This window comes from Oncorhynchus tshawytscha, linkage group LG27 (assembly GCF_018296145.1).
Source record: "Oncorhynchus tshawytscha isolate Ot180627B linkage group LG27, Otsh_v2.0, whole genome shotgun sequence".
NCBI lineage: Eukaryota > Metazoa > Chordata > Actinopteri > Salmoniformes > Salmonidae > Oncorhynchus > Oncorhynchus tshawytscha.
The window spans coordinates 11,805,990-11,827,427 of NC_056455.1; the positions used below are offsets into that span (position 1 = coordinate 11,805,990).

General features: G+C 43.0%; 1 protein-coding gene across 2 annotated transcripts; it reads right to left on the minus strand.

Annotated features, from left to right (window-relative positions):
• Nucleotides 1-1,171: 1,171 nt before the first annotated feature.
• Nucleotides 1,172-11,605, minus strand: cdip1 (cell death-inducing p53 target 1). Of its 2 annotated transcripts, none has more exons than XM_024390286.2 (6): nt 11,435-11,603; nt 7,889-8,005; nt 7,255-7,416; nt 6,447-6,590; nt 6,048-6,315; nt 1,172-1,486 (listed from the first exon to the last, which is right to left on the minus strand). In XM_024390286.2, exons 2-6 carry the CDS (start codon nt 7,929-7,931, stop codon nt 1,375-1,377), a joined length of 729 nt encoding a protein of 242 aa, XP_024246054.1. In that variant the 5' UTR covers nt 7,932-8,005; nt 11,435-11,603; the 3' UTR covers nt 1,172-1,374. The 2 variants fall into 2 exon arrangements, with proteins under 2 accessions (XP_024246054.1, XP_024246055.1); XM_024390287.2 differs by having other exon boundaries at nt 1,257-1,486; nt 7,945-8,005; nt 11,435-11,605.
• Nucleotides 11,606-21,438: the final 9,833 nt, after the last annotated feature.

The following is a 21,438-nucleotide window of genomic DNA, read 5'->3' on the forward strand; positions in this document are numbered from 1 at the left end:
CTCAATACTTTGTTATATACCCTTTGTTGGCAATGACAGAGGTCAAACGTTTTCTGTAAGTCTTCACAAGGTTCTCACACACTGTTGCTGGTATTTTGGCCCATTCCTCCATGCAGATCTCTTCTAGAGCAGTGATGTTTTGGGGCTGTTGCTGGGCAACACAGACTGTCAAAGATTTTTTATGGGGTTGAGATCTGGAGACTGGCTAAGCCACTCCAGGACCTTGAAATGCTTCTTATGAAGCCACTCCTTCGTTGCCCGGGCGTTGTGTTTGGGATCATTGTCATGCTGAAAGACCCAGACACATTTCATCTTCAATGCCCTTGCTGATGGAAGGAGGTTTTCACTCAAAATCTCACGATACATGACCCCATTCATTCTTTCCTTTACACAGATCAGTCATCCTGGTCCCTTTGCAGAAAAACAGCACCAAAGCATGATGTTTCCACCCCCATGCTTCACAGTAGGTATGGTGTTCTTTGGATGCAACTCAGCATTCTTTGTCCTCCAAACACAACGAGTTGAGTTTTTACCAAAAAGTTATATTTTGGTTTCATCTGACCATATGACATTCTCCCAATCTTCTTCTGGATCATCCAAATGCTCTCTAGCAAACTTCAGACGGGCCTGGACACGTCTGGCACCTCAGGATTTGAGTCCCTGGCGGCGTAGTGTGTTACTGATGGTAGGCTTTGTTACTTTGGCCCCAGCTCTCTGCAGGTCATTCACTAGGTCCCCCCGTGTGGTTCTGGGATTTTTGCTCACCGTTCTTGTGATCATTTTGACCCCATGGGGTGAGATCTTGCATGGAGCCCCAGATCGAGGGAGATTACCAGTGGTCTTGTATGTCTTCCATTTCCTAATAATTGCTCCCACAGTTGATTTCTTCAAACCAAGCTGCTTACCTATTGCAGATTCAGTCTTCCCAGCCTGGTGCAGGTCTACAATTTTGTTTCTGGTGTCCTTTGACAGGTCTTTGGTCCATAGTGGAGTTTGGAGTGTGACTGTGTGAGGTTGTGGACAGGTGTCTTTTATACTGATAACAAGTTCAAACTGGTGCCATTAATACAGGTAACAAGTGGAGGACAGAGGAGCCTCTTAAAGAAGAAGTTACAGGTCTGTGAGAGCCAGAAATCTTGCTTGTTTGTAGGTGACCAAATACTTATTTTCCACCATAATTTGCAAATAAATTCATTAAAAATCCTATAGTGTGATTGTCTGGATTTTTTTTCTTCTCATTTTGTCTGTCATAGTTGAAGTGTACCTATGATGAATTACAGGCCTCTCTCATCTTTTTAAGTGGGAGAACTTGTACAATTGGTGGCTGACTAAATACTTTTTTGCCCCACTGTACACGTGTCTGTCTGTTGGTGGTTAGCAGATACGCTTGTATGTGTAGATGTAGCCCTTGCAGTAGGGGCAGGTGTGTATCACATCCTTGAGATCATCGATCAGACAGGGAATCAAGCAGCAACCCAGATCACACCTGTGGTAGAGAGAGAAAATAAATTACGAAAACAAACCACCAGAGAATACAGACCATAAATCAATAGTCTTATTATAGCTAACATCCCGCTGCTCTCCTTCATTTCATTCTGTGGTGTTTGGCCAGAAATCAAATATTTCCTGCCGTAGTATATTATTCTGTGTTTATTCCATGGCATTGTTGAATACTCGTTTCTGACTGGCTTGAAGGTCATTCTAGAGCGTGCATTATTTCCTTATGAGGCATGGTAGAATTCAATGGCTACTTCAGTCTTATATGTTCTATGCTTGAGCTGCTTTTGAAAGCAAACGTTTAAATTGAAAACATTATTGGCATTGTTGCATTCGATTTTCATAACAGCAAGCAGAACTGATGGTTTGGTTAGCTATACTAGCAAGTCTGTTTGGTTACCGAGGAAACTACTCTCGTTACAGTGTCTTCAGAAAGCATTCACACCCCTAAACTTTTTCCAGATTTTGTTACAGCCTGAACTTAAATTGGATTCAATTGAGATTTTGTCATCACTTGCCTACACACAATACCCCATAATGTCAAAGAGGAATGATGTTTTTTTATTTTACAAAATGAACAGATCACACCCTTTTTTTTCTCCAAAGTTTCACCTAAAATGACATACCCAAATCTAATTGCCTGCAGCTCAGGACCTGAAGCAAGGATATGCATATTATTGGTACCATTTGAAAGGAAATACTTTGTTGCTGTGATAAAAGCTTTGTTGTTGTGCACTCTCCATGCACTCACATGGTATTTTTTTAACTGTAATAGCTACTGTAAATTGGGCAATGCAGTTAGCTTAACAAGAATTTAAGCTTTCTGCCCATATAAGACATGTCTATGTCCTGGAAAGTTGGCTGTTACTTACATCATCCTAGTCACATTAGCAACAACCGCCCCGGTTTAGGGACACCGATCCCATAGAGGTTTTAATTTAAAAAATGAAAAGTTGAGTCAATAAATACTCAACCCCTTTGTCATGGCAAGACTAAATAAGTTCAAGAGTAAAATGTCGCTTAACAAGTCACATGTAAAGTTGCATGGACTCACTGTGTGCAACTGTTTAACATGATTTTTGAATGACTACCTCATCTTTTGTAACCCCCCCCACACACAGTGGTGACTCGTAATGGTAATGTTCCCTAGTTGCACCGTGATTGGCTCAGTATTCTGTCACTCATGGGGACACCACGTCACTGCCAAATCTAAGGGTAGGGCTCGAAAATGTAAGCCTCTTGGGTGCTGCCATAGAGTTACATCAGAAGTGCCCATCCAAGAAGGCTCAAGGTCATTGGCCACAGATAAAATGACATCAAATCACATTATATCTACAGTAGCTTTGATTGGACTGATCAAGCCAGCATCATACTTTTCAAAATCTTCGCTAGTATTCATCCTCAATCAAGTTGACGATCTACTTGCAAATCCTTGTCATATGAAGAGAAATAATAGATAAAAACGTATCGGTGCTCATCGGCCAATTGGCATAAACATTACACAACAAGTTGGAAATGGCAAATTCAACAATGAGTGGTTTGGAAGGAATCAGTCTATAACTGCCAGTATTGCAACGCAATCACTAGCCTGCTATTCAGTGGAATGGCTGTGTGGTCCAAGTCTGGGTTTAAGGGTCTCTTTTCCAAGCTTAAAATTATAAATATTCAACATTGGCCATGCTGTCAATCCAACATGATTTCTGCTGCACTCAAAACAACTTAACTTGGAAATCTGACTTCAGTGAGTTCAAGACAACTAGGAACTCAAAACAAGCTCCGGCTGTGGAAATAAGTTTTAAACGGTCATCCAACTCGGAATTGTAAGTCAGGAACTCGGGCCTCTTTCTAGAGCTACGACCTGAAGATCACTGACGTTTTCCCAAATTCACAGCTGTCTTGAAGCAACATAAATCCAGAGAATGCCAGACTTTGATGACAAAATTTGCCCACAAAGGACCGCTGCGCCACCTTCCTGTTCAAGTGAGCACAGCGCAACAAGGTGAGTCCATAAATGTCTTGTATGCTGCTGCATAAATTATGTAATATGCCAGGGAGATATGTATACAGTAGCTAAGAAAGTAATACTAAGTGTATGTTGTGTAGTAAGCTTGTGTAGTAGCCCATGTGCCTCACCCTATTTCACCTACTGCTCTGACCTTGTGGTGCACATGTAGACTATAACCTGTTTTAGAGAAATTTAATCATTGAATATTGTAAGACCTTTCATTGTCTGCTTATGTGCCCTTTATTTATCCTACGGTTCTGACTTGGTGTACAGAGAGAACGTCCTGTTCTGAATTCTGCCGCTGTACATTTCAAAAGTGCTGAACAAATAGTTATATTGACTACATCTGTCCTAGAGCGCTGATTAATGTCTTAATCGAAATTACGGATGGTCTCTTATCCGCTTATCGTCCCCTTATGCCACAGTTTGTATATCATATTTGCCAGTAGAAACCACATTTGTTTAAGCAAGTCAGCCAAAACAGCCATGTTTTTTTTAAAGGCAGTAAATGAGGCTGAATGAGCTGTTTCGCTGCCAGACAAGGCTCCGCTGGTAGCCAGGTGTAGCAGTGTTAAGGTGTTGGGACTGCTGTTGGGACTCTGCTGTTAGGACAGCTTTATGTAGGCCCTAACCGTTTGTGGACACCATTTGTCACCGTTATAGTGCAATTAATTTATTGTTTAGTGTTGTGGCTTAGCTGGCTTGCACCCCCCCCCCTCAATTTTTTTTTTTTTGATCCACATGCTAAAATCGCCACTGCCCACATACAGATAATTGTATGGTCCCTCAGTCGAGCAGTGAATTTCAAACACAAAGACCAGGGAGGTTTTCCAATGGCTCTCAAAGAAGGGCACCTATTGGTAGATGGGTCCAGAAAAAAAGCAGACATTAAATATTCCTTTGAGCATGGTGAAGTTATTAATTACACTTTGGATGGTGCATCAACACACCCAGTCACTATAAAGATATAGGCGTCCTTCCTAACTCAATTGCCGGAGAGGAAGGAAACCGCTCAGGGATTTCACCATGAAGCAAATGGTGACATTAAAACAGTTAAGAGTTTAATGGCTATGAGGATCGAGCAACAACATTGTAAATACTACACAATACTGACCTAATTGACACAGTGAAAAAGAGGAAGCCTGTACAGAATAAAAAATATTCCAAAACATGCATACTGTTTGCAGCAAGGCACTAAAGTAATACTGCAAAAATGTGGCAAAACAATTAACACTTTGTGTTGAAGAAAAAAAAGTTACTGTGTACCACTCTCCATATTTTCAAGCATAGTGGTGGTCCATCATGTTATGGGTATTCTTGTAGTCATTAAGGACCGGGGAGTTTCAGGATAAAAATAAACAGAATGGAGCTAAGCATAGGCAAAATCCTAGAGGAAAACCTGGTTCAGTCTGCTTTCCACCAGACAGTGGGAGACAAAAATGGTGGTCTCGCAAAGATCAACAACAAATTTAAGTTTGAAGAATTTAGAAAATAATAAAAATGGGCAAATGTTGCACAATCCAGGTGTGTAAAGCTCTTTGAGACTTACCCAGAAAGACTCAGCTGTAATCACTGCTTCTACAAGGTATTGACTCAGTAGTGTGATTACTCATGTAAATTCAATATTTCTGGTTTCATTTTTTATGAATTTGCTAACATTTCTAAAAACATGTTGTTTTCACTTTGTCATTATGGGGAGATTTTTTTATTTTATTTATCCAGGTAAGTTGACTGAGAACATTCTCACATTCTCATTTGCAGCAACGACCTAGGGAATAGTTACAGGGGAGAGGAGGGGGATGAATGAGCCAATTGTAAACTGGGGATTATTAGGTGACTGTGATGGTTTGAGGGCCAGATTGGGAATAAGCGCAGGACACCGGGGTTAACACCCCTACTCTTACAATAAGTGCCATGGGATCTCTAATGACCTCAGAGAGTCAGGACACCCGTTTAACGTCCCATCTGAAAGACAGCACCCAACACAGGGCAGTGTCCCCAATCACTGCCCTGGGGCATTGGGATATTGTTTAGACCAGAGGAAAGAGTGCCTCCTACTGGCCCTCCAACACCACTTCCAGCAGCATCTGGTCTCCCATCCAGGAACTGACCAGGACCAACCCTGCTTAGCTTCGGAAGCAAGCCAGCAGTGGTATGCATGGTGGTATGCTGCTGGCCAAATGGGTGAGAATAAAAACAACACATTTAATACATTTTTAATTCAGACTGTAACAACAAAATATTGAATACGTCAAGGGGTATGAATACTTTCTGAAGGCACTGTATCTAGTAAACTTGTTAGCTACTTCAGTGGATGTTGAACACATTTCTACCTGCAAATGAACACATTTCTACCTGCAAATGTGTTCAATTATAGCCATGGTGTGAAAGAGAATCAACTCTGGGCTTTATGCGTTCTCTGGAAAATAATGTTGTGGAACACACCTTCCACGTTGTTTATTATTTTCCATAGAACGTATAGCCACTTGTTGGTTATCCGTTACATAACCTCTACACAATGTAGTACACCAATTCTTCCTCTTACCCAACAAAGAAGCAGAAGAGGCAGAAGACAGCGTTCATGAGGCCCACGCTGTGGTTGATGCGGGTGATGATGGGCTGCTGGCAGTGGTGACACACAGTCTGTACGGGTGCTGTCTGGAATATCTCCCCCTGTAGCACAGTCACTGTGGTAGCTGTCCCAGGGGGTACCAGCACCGTGTGAGCTGTCTGACCTGCCACAGGCCCAAATTGAATGGGCCTCGGGCCAAACTGCCCCGGGCCAAAGTGACCTGGTGGAGGGTAGAAGCCACCTGTAGGGTAGAAACACAAGGCGGTATGTACTGTTTATGTTCTGTATACAGGTGCTATGTCAAACAACACGAGTATGCATTTAGAGTCACCCATCTTATTTAATTCCCTCTGTAGACCAGTGTTTGCTTACCATGTGGTATGGGCATGGCCCCATCTCCTGGGACGTGTGGCGGCAAGAAGCCTGGCTGTAGCGTGGCCTCGTAGGGTGGAGGGCCATAGTCTGGGTGCAGGGGGTGTCCCTGAGGAGGACCCGTCGATACAGGGACCGCCGAGCCTGGGAGAGAAAACACAGACAAACAAGAAGGATTTATTAGTGAGCTTTCACAGCAATGATTGATTGAAGAAACATTACGTATGTTGGGCTTAAATCAAGTAAGGCATTGGCCCATTATTGAGAACATGCATCATCATCTGTTACTCAGGCCAGAATAGTTATTTTTCATAGCTTTACAATTCTCAAGGATTTGTTACGTAGTTTGTAACAAATACACTTTGTTGATCACATTCCCTTGGCTGGTCGAAACAGTATTTTGTTGTAAGGAAACCTGGGGTGGAGGGGGAGCCCAGACAAAGAAAGATTTGTTCACAGACAGGGCCTACTTTCAAGGTTTCCCTGGTGATGTTTCTCTAGGCCTTTCTCTAACCAGCCACACAAGAGCTGATATGGGAGGCATTTAGAGGCAATTATGCAAATTCACACCAGTTTCCCTACAGCTAGTCAGCTACAGTGCAAATACTAAATCAGCAGCCCAGTCGAAGAAACCAGATGGTATTTTGAAGTTCACAGGTATGCCTGTGCGTGGTTCCTACCCTGGACTTCTGTCCATTTGTAAAATAGTCTCTTAAAATGCGTCTCTTTTTGTAGTCTTGTCCCAAACTAAATGTTTTTTCCTCCACATCATACACAAGAGAGAGAGACCGTTCTAGAATAATTGTACCCGGAATGGCTGGCTGTCCATTCTTCTCCTTGATAAGAGGGGCGCTGGGACCTCCGGGGTAGGGAGGAGGGGGGTCGCTGGACATGCTGACTGGACCTTTGGATGGGGGGGGCCTGGGGTAGAAGCTCCACTCACCACTGGCCTTGGACTCACTCAGCCAGTCTGTGAGAAGAACACACACACAGGCCTATCAGTTCACTGACAGTCAGTTCTACACCCACACACTACAACATGATACAGCAGCTGCCTCGCAAGTAAATTTATTTATTTGTAATTTTGTCTCAGTATTGACTCGTCTTGGTAGACCCTAGATCTTTTCAATCAAGTGAATTGGTAAGATAAATATGATGGATGCAGACAACATTCAACAGTATTGCTGGATAACGCTGGGTTTAGGCTAGGGCTAGGCTACTGCCTCTGAGGCCTCTAGAATATTACATTTGCAGAGATTTAAGTCAAAAAACAATGGCAATTGCTTTCAATCCAGCCTTTACCTAAATGTGTGTTAGGATAATAAACAATACTAATGTTTATCATCTAACACACTCACGACAGCAAACATTAGGGAGTTTAGCAGTGAGTTGGCAGTCTGACATTAAAACAGAAATGACCTCCTAAAGCCACCAATATTTACAGAAAAACAGAACCCATGGCAGCAGAGTGAAGAGAAGGGACATTAGTCATGATTACCTGCTGATGACAGTGGGGAGTTTCCACCTACAGAGCCTGCTCTTCTGTCAGGTCCAACAGCCTATAAGAAAAAAGGGAGAAAAAAAAGACAAGTTCATTGCATGTGGTCCTATTTGTAAAATGAAAAACACTAACAGTATGCAGCCATTAACAAGTGCTTAGGTTAATTATAGACAACTTGCTTCTCTCAAACATTGGTGCAATAACATTTAGTCTCCAAGATACTAACACATGCCTGCCCATTAATCACAGTCGACTGCATCATGGCATTCCTATGACTTCAATTCATTCACCTGACAACACAAGCACTTACCCAAGACAATCGCAGTAGCCATTAAATAAAACAAGCACATTGCCACAAAAATGGAGCAGCAAAGCTGTCTGGTGTAACCAATTTAGCCTATGTCAATGAGAAATTTAGCTCTATAGTCCTACAATTCACTTCAGCATAAAGGAGATTGACTGGCCAAACGACACAGGAGGAGCGGACATTATTGGAACAGTTAAGAACTAGATATCAAATGTTATTTGTCACATGCACCGAATACAACAGGTGTAGTAGACCTTACCGTGAAATGCTTACTTACAAGCCCTTAACCAACCATGCAATTTAAAGAAAATACACACTCAAAAAAAGAGATAGAATAACATAATTTAAGAGCCGCAGTAAATAACAATAGAGGGGCTATATACAGGGGGTACCAGTACAGAGTCAATGTGCGGGGGCAATGCAAATAGTCTGGGTAGCCATTTGATTAACTGTTCAGGAGTTTTATGGCTTGGGGGTAGAAGCTATTTAGAAGCCTCTTGGACCTAGACTTGGCGCTCCGGTACCGCTTGCCATGCGGTAGAAGAGAGAACAGTCTAAGACTAGGGTGGCTGGAGTCTTTGACAATTTTTATGGCCTTCTTCTGACACCTCCTGGTATAGAGGTCCTGGATGGCAGGAAGTTTGGCCCTGGTGATGTACTGGGCCGTACGCACTACCCTCTGTAGTGCCTTGCAGTTGGAGGCCAAGCAGTTGCCATACCAGGCAGTGATGCAACCCGTCAGGATGCTCTCGATGGTGCATCTGTAAAACCTTTTTGAGGATCTGAGGACCCATGGCAAATCTTTTCATTCTCCTGAGGGGGAATATGTTTTGTTGTGCCCCCTTCACGACTGTCTTGGTGTGCTTGGACCGTGTTAGTTTGTTGGCGATGTGGACCCCAAGGAACTTAAAGCTTTCATTCTGCTCCACTACAGCCCCATTGATGACAATAATTGGCGTGCTTGGCCCTCCTTTTCTTGTAGTCCACAATCATCTCCTTTGTCTTGATCATGTTGAGGAAAAAGTTGTTTCCCTTGCACCACACAGCCAGGTCTCTGACCTCCTCCCTATAGGCTGTCACATTGATGTTGGTGATCAGGCCTACCACTGTTGTGTCATCAGCAAACTTAAATGATGGTGTTGGAGTAGTGCCTGGCCGTGCAGTCATGAGTGAACAGGGAGTACAGGAGGGGACTGAGCATGCACCCCTGAGGGGCCCCCGTGTTGAGGATCAGCATGGCGGATGTGTTGTTACCTACCCTTACCACCTGGGGGCGGTCCATCAGGAAGTCCAGGATCCAGATGCAGAGGGAAGTGTTTAGTCCCAGGCTCCTTAGTTTAGTGATGAGCTTTGAGGGCACTACGGTGTTAAACGCTGAGCTGTAGTCAATGAATAGCATTCTCACATAGTTGTTCCTCTTGTTCAGGTGTGAAAGGACAGTGTGGTGTGCAATAGAGATTGCATCATCTGTGGATCTGTTGGGGCGGTTAATGGGATAATGGTGTTGATGTGAGCCATGACCAGCCTTTCAAAGCATTTCATGGTTACAGATGTGAGTGCTACAGGTCGGTAGTCATTTAGGCAGGTTACCTTAGTGTTCTTGGGCACAACGGACAATGGTGGTCTGCTTAAAACATGTTGGTATTACAGACTCATATGTCATCTCAGCAATGCAGTGCAATTAACTTGACTACAGATTAGCCTAACACTTTCCCTAACAGACTCTACAACAACATAAACCTCACCTGACTACTACACGTGTCTGAAAACAAACACAGCCTAGCCTTGGGAGCAGGACACTGCTATGCCACCAGCTGTCCAGACCTGCCATCCATACTTCGGCCTACTAGGCTTCACTTTCCCAGGTCAGCTGACCATGCCTGTAAGAGTTCACCATGCATGTCAGGGCGTCTCGAATTTGAACATAAACAGATTAAGAGGCTGGCCTGCCTGCTCCAAAACAAACAGTCAGAATGCCAGACAGCACAATAAAAATAAGCCTGTCAAATGACTGGGTAATCTAAGGCAGAGGAGGAGGAGGAAGAGAGCTATCCAACCAGTTAGTGAGTGTGATGTGAAGACTGATTAAGCTGGGGAAATGACAGGAATGTCCAGGGTATGATAGAAATAAAAATGTACAAATGCATGGCATCTGAATGTAGGCCACAATTCTATAAGAGCTAGGCTAAGTTAATACCCGCATTGTGCCCACGGCAACCTAGATAAGGCCATGAATTTGCACTTGCTTTGTTTGATTAAACTGGAAGGTAAGCGTTTAAGCGTCATACATTACAACAGCATCAGAAATTCAGAATCAGAGTACAGAACACTTAGGTTTAAGGGACATCCAGAGACACATCAGTCATGCACTTCATTATGTCTGGATGAGCTTGATTTGATCACAAACAGTTGAAACGGGCCTTCATTTGTTATAACATTACACTGAATTCCAACAAAGTCAATGAGGATCAATGATGGTGATGTTACAAAAAAAGTGCCATTGCCAATTTATGTTTAAGTAGAATATGAATGAGCCATCATCATTTTCAATAATTTACCTAAAAATAAAGAAGATCAACTACACAATTTTGTCATGTGGAACTGAATCAGGGGAAGTGACATACAACAACACCAGCATAGGGCTCTCTAGTGAGAGGCAACTTTCTAGAAAGCTTCATCCATCCTTTTCCTGAATCCTCTTGCTACAGTAACTTTATTTACATAGATGATCCGCTCAACCCACCAGACAAACACTCTTTACGTAATGTAGCTAGCTATCTAGACATCGACACAGTTTATATCAAACATAAATTTCCATCTTAACTAGCTAGCTCGTCGTTACTGCATTTAGGACTTGTTGACGTGAGAGAAGCCTCGATTAGACTCTGGACGTTTACATCAGCTAGCTAGCGTTATACAACTGTCTGCCTAGTTAGTATAGTTGCTACTGTAGCTAGTTCAACTAGCTGGTTAGGTATCTAGCTAGCTATTATTTTCATGAGTGAAAATGGAACACATTTCAAAAGAACAGTCAAGTTACATGTAACGTTAGCTAGTTCACATTGAGTAACATCAGTTTAAAACTAAACGGAGATTAACGTTAGCTAGCTACGTTACGTTAGCTAGCTAGCTGATTGCCTCTCAAATATTGTTTCCTAGTTATCTCTACACGGAATTTACCTGATTGTGTTGTCTCTTCCACACAATTGGAATTAGGTGATCACGACAGCTATATCACAAGCCTGTTTGTAGGGAAGTCAAATGATGGCAACCGTTAGCTCGTCTGTTTATCATTCATCTACTCAACACCCGCCTCTTGTGGTGCTTTCAAGACAACTGGGAACTCGGAGAAAAAAACGAGGTCAAATCACGACTTCGGCGAGCTTCAGGTCGGAAAGTCTGAACTCTAGAAAGATGCAGCGTTCAAAACAATTCAAACGGGCTTTATTGGCATGGGAAACGTGTTTACATTGCCAAAGCAAGTGAAATAGTATTTACAATGTTGTTTGTGCTCCACTGGTTGCCCTTTCACATGGCAACGGCAACAAATCTCACTGCTTTGATTGCACACTGCTGTATTTCGCCGAACAGATATGAGTTTATCAATGCTTGATTTGTTTTCAAATTCTTTGTGGTTCCGTGTGAAATATGTATCTAATGTGGTCATACATTTGGCAGGAGGTTAGGAAGTGCAGCTCAGTTTCCACCAATTTGTTTGTGGGCACACAGCCTGTCTTCTCTCAAGATCCAAGTCTGACTATGGCAGCCTCTATCAATAGCAAGGCCATGCTTACGGAGTCTGTAACTACATAGTCAAGGTTTTTCTTAATTTTGGATCAGTCACCGTAATAAGGTATTCTGCCACTGTGTACTCTCTGTTTAGGGCCAGATAGCGTTCCAATTTGCTCATTTTTTTTGGTTGATTCTTTCCAGTGTGTCAAACAGTTATCTTTTTTCTGTCTCATAATTTGTTTGGGTCAAATTGTGTTGCTGTCCTGGGGGGTCTGTTTGTGAACAGAACCAGCTGGCTGAGGGGACTCTTCTGTAGGTGTTTCACCTGTCTTTGTGATTGTCTCCACCCCCCTCCAGGTGTCACCCATCTTCCCCATGATCCCCTGTGTATTTATACCTGTGTTCTCTGTTTCCAGTTGGTTTTAGTTTCAGCAAGCCTACCAGTGGTTTTCCCCTCTGCTACTGTCTCGCGATTGTTCCTCTTTCCTAGTTTTCCTGGTGTTGACCATTCTGACCATCCTGGATTACTGACCTCTGCCTGCCCTTGACTTGCCTTTTGCCTACCCCTGTGATTATAAACTGTTGTTACTTTGACATTGTCTGCATCTAGGTCTTACCTGAAACGTGATAGTAGGTTCATCTCTCTATGTAGATGAGGACTTTGGTGGAATGTGAGGGTATCGCTTCCATTTAGGTGGTTGTAGAATTTAACAGCTCCTTTCTGGATTTTGATAAATAGCAGGTATAGCCCTAATTCTGCTCTACATGCATTGTTTGTGGTTTTGTGTTGTACACCAGCTATATTTTTGCAGATTCTCATTTTGGTCTTTTTCATTTTGTGAATTTTTGGTTGGTGAGTTCAGACCTCACAACCATAGAGTGCAATTGGTTCTATAACTGATTTATGTATTTTTGTTGTTGCCAGATCCTAATTGGGATGTTGAGTTTTAAGTTCCTGATGGAGTAGAAGGCCCTCCTTGCCTTATCTCTTAGATCGTTCACAGCCTTGTGGAAGTTACCTGTGGTGTTGATGTTTAGGCTGAGGTAATTATAGTTTGTGTGCTCTGGGGCAGTGGTTTCCAACCTTTTCATTTATTTTACCACCAACTGAATTTTGCTCTGCCTAAAGTACCCCCTCAGGTCCTAGTATCCCTGGTTGGGAACCACTGCTGTAGGGCAATGGCATCGCGATAGAATTTATATTTATTATCCTGGCAACTAGACTATTTCTGGAACACCATTATTTTTGTCTTACTGAGGTTCACTGTCAGGGCCAAAGTCTGACAATCTATGCAGAAGATCAAGGTGATGCAGTAGGCACTCCTTGGTTGGGGACAGAAGTAGCAGATTATCTGTGAACAGTAGACATTGGATTTCTGAGTCCAGTAGGGTGAGGATGGGTGCTGCAGACTGTCCATAAAAAAGATCTGACTGTGAAAATTTATTTTTTGAACGTCATGGCTGGTACTCTACATGAAGCATCCTCCATTCAGGCTGTAAAGGCACCATTTTCCTCCTTAACTAGCTACATTGACAAGAATGCTTGAAAGAACACATATTTTCTGACACCGGTGACTGAATGCATTGTGCAACATCCTAAATTGCTCAAAAATAAAATGAGTGTGATGTGACCACTGATTAGGCTGGGGAAATTACAGCACTTTCAAGGGTAGGACAAAATAAGAATATACAAATGCATGGCATCTGAATGTATGGCACAGTTCTATAAGAGCTAGGCTAAGTTATCTGTATTTAGCCCAAGGCAACCTGGATGAGGTGATGAGTTTGCACTTTACAGTTTAATCAAACAGAACATGCATTTAGGCCTCATGCATGATTAGAACAGCTTTAGAATCAGAGTACAGAACAATTAGGCTTGATGGACATCCAGAGAAGCTTCAGTCATGCACTTCATTATGTCTGGATGAGTTTGATTAGATCACAAACAGTTGCTATAACTTTACATTGACATCCAATTAGTGAGCAACAAAGTAATTGAGGATCAAGATTCCACCATGGTGGAAAATTGTGTTTCATAAAGAATGTATGCATAATTTCCCTGTTTTCTGCCTTTTCTGCTCCACTCTCACTCCAATATCAAATTGCATCATTTAGTGATAGTTTGCACCTGGTTTGCGCCCGGGTATGGGCGAGGGGACGGTCTAAAGTTATACTGTTACATTGATGCTGTTGACCCGGATCACTGGTTGCTGTGGAAAAAGGAGGAGGTCAAAAGGGGGGTGAGTGTAATGGATTTGAATTTATTTAATCCCTGGGCTTTTCTCCCATACAAACAAACTGAAACTGGACATAGGCCCCTGCACTGTGGCAATGATACAAACACAATCAGCCTGAAACTAAATACACACAAGAGGAAAGGTATTTGAGTTATACCAATGACTGCCTGGGTCTTTCCATGAATAGAGTGCCTTTTTGCATCACTTCGATATTATTATTTAACTAGGCAAGTCAGTTAAGAACTAATTCTTATTTACAATGACAGCCTACACGCTGGGCTTGTGCACGCTATGGAACTCCCAATCATAGCTGGTTGTGATACAACCTGGATTCAAACCAGGGTGTCTGTAGTGACACCTCTAGCACTGAGATGCAGTGCCTTAGATTGCTGCGCCACTCTGGAGCCCCACAATGAAGTAGAAATTGTGCACCAATATTCAATTATTAAAGCCTGTGATATTAAATGATACATGAGATTTTTATATATATATATATAAACTGAAAAGTACCAGAAATCTGCATTTTGACATGTCCCATGGAATGTTTTACTGAGTTCTAGGACGATTTTAACCCACTTAATCCCCACATTTTCCAAAGTTTTCACCATCATTGTAAAGCCCTAGTTATTTTGATGCCTCAACAGATATTTCTGAAGGCTGTTATTTATTTCATGTGATTAATGATTAACTTTTGTTTGTCCCTCATTTAAAGTTCAAGTCTGATTTATTTATTTATATATTTGTATTTAACTGAACTCTTGTTTTAATGTGGTTAAACCATTCCTTTTGAAATACTTTTTTTTCCAAAGAAACATTGAGCATCTAATAGTCAAATCATAGTGTAAAAAGCAGAAGAGCTGGTTGTACTATATTTCTTTGCCATTTTCTGGTGTTATGTGTTGGAAAACCTGAGTGCATCGACTCGAGTATAACTTGTCAACCCTGTTATCCATAGAAAAATAGGGTAGACATGCTTACACAAAAAACTTCCATTTGCTCTGTCTGCCACAAGGGGAGTTATGGCTGATTTTAAATATGAAATTGTTAACCCAGTTATGATCTACCCTGTTACTTAAATTGGGACTTGCTATAGTTTACCCAAAAGGCACTCTATTGGTGGATTGATCCGCTGATTACATTTCGTGTTTGGTTTTGCACTCACATAGACACACTCCCCCAGTCCTCCACACATTGCTGGCCAGTAACTGAACTTACAACTTATGTTTTATTGCCGGTTATGTCAGAAGTATGTTGATACTGGTCATGATATTTTCAGGAATAAACTGAACTCTTTCCTTGCAGAGTTCTACATCTAACTGTTGAATGGTCTGGAAAAGAGAGGCCAGTTAGGATTTGGCTTCACATCAGTCAAATCACATTCTGAGCAAAACGTTGCAATTGTCAGGAAAACGTGTCTGTTTGTGCTGATGACCTGCAGTAGCTAGCTTGCTAAATATTCCCTTTCCTAAGCCATGGATAGAGATGGGGATTTGGACTTGTGGTTTTCACCTAATTCTCTGTACAGGCCAATGATTATAATGGCTATTCTGATCTAACCATAAATTCATATATTGTACCACTGGTGATTGAAGTTCAATATGTAGCCTAGTAGACTCATGTTAACTAGCTAGCTAACTTAGCTGGTTTATAGAGCCCCACAGTGGAGGTACACACACACACAGTGCATTTGGAAAGTTTTCAGAACCTTATTCTAAAATGGATTAAATGGTTATATTTCCTCATCAATCAATCTACACACAATAACCGATAATGACAAAGACATTTTAAAAATATTTTTATGAGACTTGAATTTGAGCTCAGGTGCATCCTGTTTCCATTGATCATCCTTGAGATGTTTCTACAACTTGATTGGAGTCCACATGTGGTAAATTCAATTGATTGGACATGATTTGGAAATGTCTATATACGGTCCCACAGTTGACAGTGCATGTCAGAGCAAAAACCAAGCCATAAGGGCGAAGGAATTGTCCATAGAGCTTAGAGACAGAATTGTGTCGAGGCACAGATCTGGGGAAGGGTACCAAAAAATGTCTGCAGCATTGAAAGTCCCCAGGAACACAATGGCCTCCATCATTCTTAAATGTAAGAAGTTTGGAACCACCAAGATTCTTTCTAGAGCTGCCCACCCGGCCAAACTGAGCAATCGGGGGAGAAGGCTCCCAAGTGGCGCAGCTTTCTAAGGAACTGCATCTCAGTGCTTGAGGCGTCACTACAGACACCCTGGTTCAATTCCAGGCTGTATCACATCCGGCCATGATTGGGAGTCACATAGGGCGGCGCACAATTGGCCCAGCATCATCTGGGTTTGGCCGATGTAGGCCGTAATTGTAAATAAGAATATGTTCTTAACTGACTTGCCTAGTTAAAAAAAGGTTAAATAAAAACGTCTTTGGTCAGGGAGGTGATCAAGAACCCGATGGTCACTCTGACAGAGCTCCAGAGTTCCTCTGTGGATATGGGAGAACCTTCCAGAAGGACAACCATGTCTGCAGCACTCCACCAATCAGGCCTGAATGCCAAGCGTCACTTCTGGAGGAAACGTGGCACCATCCCTACGGTGAAGCATGGTGGTGGCAGCTTCATACTGTGGGGATGTTTTTCAGCGGCAGGGACTGGGAAACTAGTCAGGATCGAGGGAAAGATGAATGGAGCTTAGTTCAGAGATCCTCAATGAAAACCTGCTCCAGAGCACTCAGGACCTCAGGCGAAGGTTCACCTTCCAACAGGACAATGACCATAAGCACACAGCCAAGACAACTCTGAATGTCCTTGAGTGGCCCAGCCAGAGCCCGTACTTGAACCTAATCCAACATCTCTGGAGAGACCTGAAAATGGCTGTGCAGCGACGCTCCCCATCCAACCTGACAGAGCTTGAGAGGATCTGCAGGGAAGAATGGGAGAAACATACCCCAAAAGACTCGAAGCTGTAATCTCTGCCAAAGGTCGGTCAATAAAGTACTGAGTAAAGGGTCCAAATACTTATGTAAATGTGATATTTCAGTATTTTTTTATACATTTGCAAAAAAAAATTAAACCTGTTTTTGCTTTGTCATTATGGGGCATTTTTTGTGTAGATTGATGAGGGAAAAGAAAATTTAATCAATTTTAGAATAAGGCTGTAACTTAACAAAATGTGGGAAAAGTCAAAAGGTCTGAATACTTTCCGAATGCACTGTATATCTGAAGAATACTTGGATAGAATATTACATGTACAGCAATAGTTGAATAGGATGGACTTGACTAGAATACAGTATATACAAATTAAATGGTTTAAACAGTATGTAAACATAATTATAGTGACCAGTGTTTCATGTCTATGTCCATTGGGCAGCAGCCTCTAAGGTGCAGGGATGAGTAACCGGGTGCTAGCCGGCTAGTGACAGTGACTAAGTTCAGGGCAGGGTACTGGGTGGAGGCCGGCTAGTGATGGCCATTTAATTTGATGCACCTGTACTGACCTAGCCTTCTGGATGATAGCGGGGTGAACAGGCCATGGCTCAGGTGGCTGGCGTCCTTGATGATCTTCTTGGCCTTCCTGTGACACTGGGTGCTGTAGATGTCCTGAAGGGCAGGCAGTGTGCTCCCGGTGATGTGTTTGGCTGACCGCACCACCCTCTGGAGAGCCCTATGGTTGCGGATGGTGCAGTTGCCATACCAGGAGGTGATACAGCTTGACAGGATGCTCTCAATTGTGCATCTGTAAAGGTTTGTGAGGGTCTTAAGGGCCAAGACAAATTTCTTCCAAATTTCTTCGACTTCTTCACCCCACTGTCTGTGTGGGTGGACCATTTCAGATTGTCAGTGATGTGTATGCTGAGGAACTTAAAGCTTTTCACCTTCTCCACTGCGTCCCCGTCGATGTGGATGGGGGCGTATTCCCTCTGCTGTCTCCTGAAGTCCACAATCAGCTCCTTCATTTTGTTGACGTTGAGGGACACGTTATTTTCCTAGCACCACTCCACCAGGGCCCTCAGTTCCTCCTTGTAGGCTGTCTTGTCGTGGTTGGTAATCAAGTCTACCATTGTTGTGTAGTCTGCAAACGTGATGATTGAGTTGGAGGCGTGTGTGGCCATGCAGTCATGTGTAAATAGAGAGTACATGAGGGGTCTGAGCACGTACCCTTGTGGGGCCCCTGTGTTGAGGATCAGCGTAGTGGAGGTGTTGTTGCCTACCTTCACCACCTGGGGGCGGCCAGTCAGGAAGTCCAGGACCCAGCTGCACAGAGTGGAGTTCAGACCCAGGGCCCCAAGCTTAATGATGAGCTTGGAGGATACTATGGTGTTGAAGGCTGAGCAGTGTGCAGTGCGATGACGATTGCAGGTTACTAGCCTCTCAAAACACTTTATGATGACAGAAGTGAGTCCGTCGGGGCGATAGCCATTTAGTTCAGTTACCTTCGCTTTCTTAGGTACCGGAACAATGGAGGACATAAGGGCTGTGTTCCGTGTAGGCTTACCCTGGTGAGACATTTTGATGTTTGTAAATCTCTCTTGGATAAGGTGACTTTTAGCAATATATTCAGCTCTATTTACTCTCTGATTTGAAAATGCTAATTAGCATCACATCGTGCAAGACTACAAATCGCTGCAAGCTCCTGCATGTCACCTCTAGCTGGCACCTTTGCGAACAGGTTAATTTAAAGAAATGTGTACGATTTTTTTCATGACTACATTTAGATATTCTTGCCTTTTCCTCGATTCATCAGTCTTGTCCGGATTATCATGGCATTTGTAGTTCTTTATGATAGCCACATTAGCAGCTAATTATAATTTAATTTGGGGGGGGTGTAAATACAGGCAAGTATATTGATAAAAGTCGCCTTGTCCTAGAGAGATTTACATGGTTATTAAAACGTCATACACAGCCCTTATTTTAAGCGTTTTAAAATCCCCTATGGGAAAAATGAACGGTGGAAAATAATTGGAACCATTTCCTTGTTTGACCACTAGGTTTTATGAGTATTATGACTCATACTGTGGACTCTGGACATATAGCAACGAACCAAACAGTGGCAACCTGTCTTTCAGAACCCCACATGTATTGCAAAACCCAAATGTACAATGGTGGTGCTAAGTTAGATAGGTAGTGGGTAGGCAGGTTAGATAGGAGAGGGGGGGCTTTGACATTTACTTTCTTTGCTTTGGTTCCATCCAGCCCCCTTTCCCCATATTACCGTGTGACGGAATAAATTCCTTGTAAACGGTACCACATTCTGCCTTTTGTCAGCCTTACTCACACCTACAGTCCATACCTCTTTCACTTCACGGAGAGTTTAGTTGTAGCAGGGTGTTGTGTTCTCTCTTCATAGAGGCGTGCGTAACATAATGGGGGCTCATCCGGGATCATTCCATTAAACCCACCGGACCCTGCTGCACTGAGCTCTCTGTGATTGATGATTGAGGTGTGATGGTAGGTTGTGAGTTTGGATGACTTGTTTAGTTTGTGTGTTCAGTAGACTGCATTGTACAAGATGGCTGCCTCAGCCATCTCCAAGTTTTTTGAAGCACACTCTATTGATTGTTTGGTGAGGTTTCGTAAAGTAAAGACCTTTTCGCTGTAGCTGACCATTATTGATTCTTCGTCCCTGAGAAAGCCCTGAGCTGAGCTTTTGGTGCTAGTCAGGGAGGGATTAGTGAGAAAACGAATTCTCTCATTGAAAGATGATGAGAGGGAGGCTTCAGGAGAGGAGACAGGTAGACCTTCCGATGCCAAGTCTGAGGACAGGGCGAAGGAAGGGGTTGCTCGTACCCCCTTTACATTGCCCCGATTTGACCCTTTATCTTCTGCTTCAGGTCGTTCAGGCGGGACCACTAGGCTGAAGGTGAGGCTGGCTCGGTTAGAAATGGAGCAAAAAGATAAAGAGAGACAGATGCAGTTTGAACTTGAAATGAGGAAAATAGAAGCCGACAAGGAGGTGAGGATCCCACAACTAGACGCTGGCTCCAGTGCGACTCCACAAGCTGCTCATCATCAAGCCCACTTCGATGTGAGTAAAAATTTGCTTTAGTCCCTCCATTTCGAGAGTCGGAAGTTGATTCTTATTTCTCTGCGTTTGAGTTGGTGCCTGAAGCTTATAGACAGCGCTTCAGGAACCACAAGAAACCATCTCACCGTACTTTCGTTGAGTTTGCTAGGGACAAAGAATCTCTGTTTTGTCGCTGGTGTTCAGCCAGGAATTGATGCTGTTGGAGGACTTTAAAAGCAACCTCCCTGATAGAATTGTAGTTCATTTAAATGAACAGAAAGTGGCGACATTGGCCCAGGCAGCAGTGTTGGCAGATGATTACGCTTTGACACACAAGACTGTCTTTGGTGCGCCTCGTTTTGAAGGCCGGACGATTACGTCATCAGTTCCTCATTCAGGTCGCTTTTCCTCTGACAACCGTAAGCCTTTTCATGAAATCCGTGAATGTTTTTACTGTCACCAAAAGGGTCACGTGATTGCGGACTGCCCAGTTTTGAAAAATAAAGTTTGGGTTTAGTCAAGTCTTTGGCTCGTCCATTGGATCGAGTTATTGATTCAGCATTTGAGAAACCGGATCCTGTCTATGCTCCGTTTATCTCTGCCTGTTGTGTTGCCTTAACTGGAGTTACAAGCTGGTCAAAAGCCTATCCAAGTCTTACGAGACACCTGGGCGGCGCAGTCAGTTATTGTTACTGCTTTACCCTGGTCCCCTGAAACGTATTGTGGCTCGCATGTCATATTATAGGGTATAGAGACAAAAACCATACCATTACACTGGGTCCACTTAGTATCAGACTTGGTATCAGGACGTTTCCGTGTTGGTGTAGTGTCTACACTGCACCAAAACATCTTTCTGGTAAGAAGAGGGGTGGGGGCGTATGCTTCATGGTTAACGAGACGTGGTGTGGCCACAACAACATACAGGAACTCAAGTCCTTCTGTTCACCTGATTTAGAATTCCTCACAATCAAATGTCGACCGCATTATCTACCAAGGGAATTCTCTTCGATTATAATCACAGCCGTATATATTCCCCCCCAAGCAGACACATCGATGGCTCTGAACGAACTTTATTTGACTCTTTGCAAACTGGAATCAATATATCCTGATGCTGCATTCATTGTAGCTGGGGATTTTAACAAGGCTAATCTGAAAACAAGACTCCCTAAATTGTATCAGCATATCGATTGCGTAACCAGGGCTGGAAAAATCTTGGATCACTGCTATTC

Coding starts and splice junctions, on each gene's coding strand:
- cdip1 (XM_024390286.2), bottom strand. CDS start 7,931: ATGTCCCTTCTCTTCACTCTGCTGCCATGGGTTCTGTTTTTCT. Junction 6,591..7,254: donor TGGACAGCCAGCCATTCCGG/GTACAATTATTC, acceptor TTTCTCTCCCAG/GCTCGGCGGTCCCTGTATCG. Junction 1,487..6,047: donor CTCTTCTGCTTCTTTGTTGG/GTAAGAGGAAGA, acceptor TCTCTACCACAG/GTGTGATCTGGGTTGCTGCT.